This window comes from Miscanthus floridulus, chromosome 7, assembly GCF_019320115.1.
Source record: "Miscanthus floridulus cultivar M001 chromosome 7, ASM1932011v1, whole genome shotgun sequence".
In the NCBI taxonomy this organism is placed as follows: domain Eukaryota; kingdom Viridiplantae; phylum Streptophyta; class Magnoliopsida; order Poales; family Poaceae; genus Miscanthus; species Miscanthus floridulus.
In genome coordinates this window covers 127368389-127375080 of record NC_089586.1, presented here as the reverse complement: position 1 = coordinate 127375080, position 6692 = coordinate 127368389, and the positions used below count along the sequence as shown (strand labels likewise).

Below are 6692 nucleotides of genomic sequence, written 5' to 3'. Positions count from 1 at the left end.
TTCAGCTATCGGAAGCTTGCAACATGCTCAAGTATGTACATGCCTTGACTTAGCATTTGTTACCGAGTTTTTACTTAGCAGATTCTAGAGCAATTCTAGAACAGAATACTGAAATTAATAAAGAAAGTCTTGCGTTATTTACAAGGAATGAAAGGCCTCATGATGACGTATAGAAGATCTGATTGACTCCACATAGTGGGATATTTAGATTCTGATTATGCGAGAGTGAATACATATCCAGACGTGGATTTTCTATCATCTCGCAAAGGGGAGCTATTTCATGGAAAAGCTCAAAGCAAACTGTGACTACATCATCTACAATGTATGATAGTTTATAGCGTGTTATGAGGCAACGAGCAGCTGAACTGGCCAAAGAAGTTTATACCCATTTTGAAGGTGGTTGACGACATCTATAGACCACTTAAGTGATACTGCAATAATAATCAGGCAGTACAGTATACTCACAACATAAGTCAAGTGGTGCTACCAAACACATTGACATAGAGTATTATGTTGTGAAAGATAAAGTCTAGGATTAAGTCATAAGTCTTGAGCATATAAGTATAGAAAGGATGCTCGTGGATCCGCTTACAAAAGGTTTACCACCCAACATGTTCAAAGAACATGTAGCTAGCATGGGTTTAAGGGAAAGCCTAAAATTCCTAGACAAAAGAAGGCCCAAAGATTAGTATCTATTTTAGAACAGAGTAGTGTGTTGTAGCTGTTAAATCTATCGGCAATGGACCGGGACGATGAGACATGCTCTATGCGCTAATCTGTAATGGAATGAACAAAAGTAAATGATATAAAATTGAAAGATGGAATGAGATCAAGGAGGAGAATGTTAGTTGATCTCCACCAATAGGCCCAACGGCCTATTGGGAACTTGCCTCTGCTCCCTGATTGGGGGAGCTAACTGGTTGGTGGGCCCCTGTCGCACAGCACATATATATAGAGGAGTGGGGAACTGGGCTTGGGTCACGAGGTTGAATGGAGCCACCACCCACCTACAGAGAAAACCCTAAACCAATCCTAAAGAAGTGCTGCCGGCGACGGGATGTGCCCCCACCAAGCTCACCGTCATGCCTACAGGGTTCCACCATTCCACTGCAGCACCACCGACGTCTTCTACACCATTACAACAGTGTCTACCCGCTACGGTGCTACTGTCCTAGGGCGAGTGGAGAAACCCTAAAGGAAGAGATCGTCCCCGGATCTATGGTTACACACAGAGATACACATCATTGATTCTAACACCATCCACCTCCGACTGCTGCCCATCCTAGAGGAGGCGGCCAGCCAGGGGACGCACGTCGACCTCCTAGACCTCCTCCTCCGCCTCACCTTCGACAACATCTATGGCCTCGCATTTAGCAAGGACCCTGAGATGCTGGCGCCAGGCCTGCTAGAGAACACGTTCGCCACGGTGTTCGACCGCGCCATGGAGGCGACACTCAACCGGTTTATTTTCCTGGAGTGCCTGTGGCGGTGCAAGAAGTGGCTAGGCCTCAGCATGGAGACCATGCTGGCCCGCAGCATCGTGCACATGGACCAGTACCTCGCTGCCATCATCAAGGCACGCAAGCTCGAGCTCACGGGGAATGGCAAGTGCGACACCACACCGGGGCCGATGGCAGCGCATGATGACCTGCTGTCCCGGTTCATGCACAAGGGCTCCTACTCAGACGAGTCTCTATAGCACATGGCGCTCAACTTCATCCTCGCTGGTCGTGACATCTCCTCCGTGGCACTCACCTAGTGGTGCTCCTGTGCACGGATGGAAGAGCGTGGCCTGTCTGGCTGTCTCCCATGCAGGCGCTGGAGGTGGAAGACGAATCTGACGAGTGGGGCCCACCTGGCAGTGACATGTGCTGTGGGACCTGGCTATCGGAGATGGAGAGAGAGGAGCATGGTTGGGGTAGCAAGGACATTTCACGTGCCCATGCTGACTGGGCACCAGCATGTCGGGCTGGCGTGGCTTGCCACATGCGCAAATGTGGTAAATTAAGAACTCAAACTTCTCTCATATGGTAAAATTATAAGTGGCATTCTAAGAGTGATAATTGGATGAGTGGTAATCTTAATAATGGAAAAATGTAAAAGCCCCCTCCCATGCTCCTCGTCGGTGGCGCCGACTTCATATAAACAGCCGCCGCCCACCGGCGCTCACATTGCATGCATCCGAGGATAACCATTGGGGTCGATCATCTAATAAGTTCCTTGGACACGTCTGCTGCAGGACGGATTTGCCGCTGGTTCCATTGTTGGTTTGCTAGAATCATCTGCTGCCACCGTTGATCCAGTCTTGGCAGCGGGGCGACGATAAGCCACCGGTTCGTGCACCTGGTGGCGAATCACAATATCCATGGGAGGCAAGCCTACAAGCTCCCCCTCATCGACCCCTCAAGGTTTTTTACCCAACGAAACCAAGCAATGGATCGGTAGGAGATAGCATAGCAAGGGAGGAATTTCAGCAGCCTCCCGAAGCCATGACATTCTATGGCCCCTGGTGCCAAAAAGGCCGTGGATACATGGATTTCATGCCCTTAGGCTAGGGGAATAACAAGAGCATCATCAGCTTGGACCGCAAGTGCCACACCATCCACTATGACACCGCCTCGGTCGCAGTTGGCACCATGCCCACGGCGCATGCCCCTAAGATCCTACCCATCTCCATCTCCATCGGCGACAGCCTATACGTGCTGTAGAGAAACCCAGTGCCGTGGGACCACCACTGCTTCGAGGCCCTCATCTACGGGGAAGGCCCCGAGTCTCGCTTCTTTTCGGACTAGTACTGGCACTCTCTCGCCGCCTCCCCATGTGAATGACAGCAGCTATGACGAGTCCCTTGAAGAAGATTACACCTGCAATGAAATCGATGGCCACGCGCTGATCGGTGGCTTGCATATCTGGGTGTCCACCACCAAGCACGCCGCCACCTACTCCTTCAGCACGGTGACCAGCACCTAGAGCAAGGTCGCCAACTAGGCAATGCCGTTCATGGAGACCATGCTGGCCCGCAGCATCGTGCACATGGACCAGTACCTCGCTGCCATCATCAAGGCACGCAAGCTCGAGCTCACGGGGAATGGCAAGTGCGACACCACACCGGGGCCGATGGCAGCGCATGATGACCTGCTGTCCCGGTTCATGCACAAGGGCTCCTACTCAGACGAGTCTCTATAGCACATGGCGCTCAACTTCATCCTCGCTGGTCGTGACATCTCCTCCGTGGCACTCACCTAGTGGTGCTCCTGTGCACGGATGGAAGAGCGTGGCCTGTCTGGCTGTCTCCCATGCAGGCGCTGGAGGTGGAAGACGAATCTGACGAGTGGGGCCCACCTGGCAGTGACATGTGCTGTGGGACCTGGCTATCGGAGATGGAGAGAGAGGAGCATGGTTGGGGTAGCAAGGACATTTCACGTGCCCATGCTGACTGGGCACCAGCATGTCGGGCTGGCGTGGCTTGCCACATGCGCAAATGTGGTAAATTAAGAACTCAAACTTCTCTCATATGGTAAAATTATAAGTGGCATTCTAAGAGTGATAATTGGATGAGTGGTAATCTTAATAATGGAAAAATGTAAAAGCCCCCTCCCATGCTCCTCGTCGGTGGCGCCGACTTCATATAAACAGCCGCCGCCCACCGGCGCTCACATTGCATGCATCCGAGGATAACCATTGGGGTCGATCATCTAATAAGTTCCTTGGACACGTCTGCTGCAGGACGGATTTGCCGCTGGTTCCATTGTTGGTTTGCTAGAATCATCTGCTGCCACCGTTGATCCAGTCTTGGCAGCGGGGCGACGATAAGCCACCGGTTCGTGCACCTGGTGGCGAATCACAATATCCATGGGAGGCAAGCCTACAAGCTCCCCCTCATCGACCCCTCAAGGTTTTTTACCCAACGAAACCAAGCAATGGATCGGTAGGAGATAGCATAGCAAGGGAGGAATTTCAGCAGCCTCCCGAAGCCATGACATTCTATGGCCCCTGGTGCCAAAAAGGCCGTGGATACATGGATTTCATGCCCTTAGGCTAGGGGAATAACAAGAGCATCATCAGCTTGGACCGCAAGTGCCACACCATCCACTATGACACCGCCTCGGTCGCAGTTGGCACCATGCCCACGGCGCATGCCCCTAAGATCCTACCCATCTCCATCTCCATCGGCGACAGCCTATACGTGCTGTAGAGAAACCCAGTGCCGTGGGACCACCACTGCTTCGAGGCCCTCATCTACGGGGAAGGCCCCGAGTCTCGCTTCTTTTCGGACTAGTACTGGCACTCTCTCGCCGCCTCCCCATGTGAATGACAGCAGCTATGACGAGTCCCTTGAAGAAGATTACACCTGCAATGAAATCGATGGCCACGCGCTGATCGGTGGCTTGCATATCTGGGTGTCCACCACCAAGCACGCCGCCACCTACTCCTTCAGCACGGTGACCAGCACCTAGAGCAAGGTCGCCAACTAGGCAATGCCGTTCATGTTGGTGTAAGCCTGATAAGATGTATCGCTGTTGATGCATTCAGAGGAGTTCAGAGCTAGGAGGTGAGCTGGGAGCGGGAAAGTTTTAGTTTGAAACTTGGACACTTAGTGGGAGGAGATGAGGCGGTGACCGTGTCCACGACTTGGCGGTTTTCTGAAGAATGTGTTTTTTCAGCATTTCGTATCTTTATTTTAGCAGGTGTCTTTGTGTAAAATTGCTAAGTTAGCTCCATGTATTAGGTGTGGAGACATCAATGTGTGTGTATCACGTCTTGTAAGCTGGTTAGGCATATCGTGTTGTGAGAACCTAAAAGCAAAAAGGGGCGCTGTCCACCCTGTCGCCATGGTGGCGGTTGCCTGAACATTCTCTGTGTTCTTCGTGTTCTTGTGATTTGATTCTTGATCCATCCACACATACAGCGTTTGATCATGTTCCTGGTGCTAACATGTGGTATTGGAGCCATCGATCATTCGCGGAGCCACTTAAATCTTAGCTATGTCGATAGTTGCTAGTGGCAGCAGTGGCGGCGGGGAGGGAGCGCGTGGCGGCGGGGAAGCACGCCAGATCTACCCTACCCTGATGAACACCAACTACACCAGCTGGTGTATACATGTTCAAGCCATCATGGAGGATCGGGAGGAGTGGGAGATCGTGGAGCCGGAGGCGGACGCGTCAGCAACGGCACCGACCGTGGTGGAGGCGGCGAAGATGACAGCCAAGGACAAGAAGATCAAGGCCAACCTTCTTCAATGCATTCCTGATGATTTGTTGATGCAAGTCGCTAAGAAGAAGATGGGGAAGGAGGTGTGGGACTCCCTCAAGGTCCGGTTCATTGGCGTAGATCGCGTGCGGGACGCATGGCTACAGACGCTGAAAAGCGAGTTCGACGCCGTCCGGATGAAGGAGGACGATCCACTTGACCAAGTTGTGGGGAAACTGACATCTCTGTCAGCCAGATGCAGCAGCTTGGGGGGAGCATCAGCGATGCGGAGCTGGTCAAGAAACTGTTCGACATCGTGCCTGAGCGGTACCTCACCGTCGTGGCCGGGATCGAGCAGTTTTATGACCTCAAGACAATAGCATTCGATGAAGCTGTGGGTCGCCTAAAGGCGTTCGAGGAGCGCACTCATCGTGGCAGCAGCAGTGCACGATCTGGGGAGTCACAGGTGTTGCTCACTCAGGCCAAATGGGAGGCCAGACAGAAGAGCGCGGGAGGTGACTCTTCGAGTAGAGGGAAGAATGGTGGTGGACGAGGCCGGGGTCATGGCCATGGCAGAGGGAATGGCGGTCGCGGTGGAGGTGGTGACACCGACAAAGATGGCACTGGTAAGCATGACAAAAGTCACATTAAATGCTATAAGTGTCATGGTTATGGACATTATGCAAATAGATGTCCTGGTGAAAAGAAAAAAGAGGAGGCACACCTAGTGAAGGCTGGGGAGAAAGAGCCAACTGTGTTACTTGCAGAGATGCTGTTGTTGGATGAGCAACAGTCCAGTGCAGACAGTTAGGTTCAGCAAGCCGACAGCAGGGTTCAGAGAGTATTTCTGAATGAAGTGAAGGTGGTGCCTGAGTTACACTTGATCGATGGGGGAGGACCATCAGGGGGTGTTTGGTATCTTGACAACGGAGCAAGTAATCATATGACGGGTGATGTTCTGAAATTCAGAGATCTGGATCATGCAGTACTAGGCAAAGTTAGGTTTGGTGATGATTCTATAGTTGATATTCAAGGTAGAGGTACAATTGTGTTTGAGGGAAAGCATGGGGATCATTGGGTACTTTCTGATGTTTATTACATACCTAAGCTCAGAAGTAATCTAGTTAGTTTAGGACAATTGACTGAAACTAGCCACAGAATTGTCCTTGATGATGATCTGCTAGAGGTTTGTGAGAAGCAGTCTGAAAGAATGATCATGAGAGTCCCTAGGACACTGAATAGATTGTACAAAATAGAATTGAAAACTGTGGAACCTAGATGCTTGATTGCAGATATTGGAGATCAAGCCTGGCTGTGGCATGGCAGGTTGGGGCATGTGAATTTTAGAGCTTTGAATTAGTTGGTCAAGAAGGGGATGGCTAGTGGGGTGCCTGAGATAAGCCATCCTGAACAAGTTTGCAGTGACTGTTTGGTAGCCAAGCAAACTAGAATGCCATTTCCTAAATCAGCAAATTGACATGCAGAAGAAAAGCTTTCTCTGG

The 6692-nt window shown here is 51.3% G+C and overlaps 1 protein-coding gene across 1 annotated transcript; it reads left to right on the top strand.

Moving 5' to 3' along the window:
• Positions 1-1387: 1387 nt before the first annotated feature.
• On the top strand, positions 1388-1699 carry LOC136466241 (cytochrome P450 86A4-like). Its single transcript, XM_066464650.1, has one exon. The coding sequence runs from the start codon at positions 1388-1390 to the stop codon at positions 1697-1699; it is 312 nt and encodes a 103-aa protein (XP_066320747.1).
• Positions 1700-6692: the final 4993 nt, after the last annotated feature.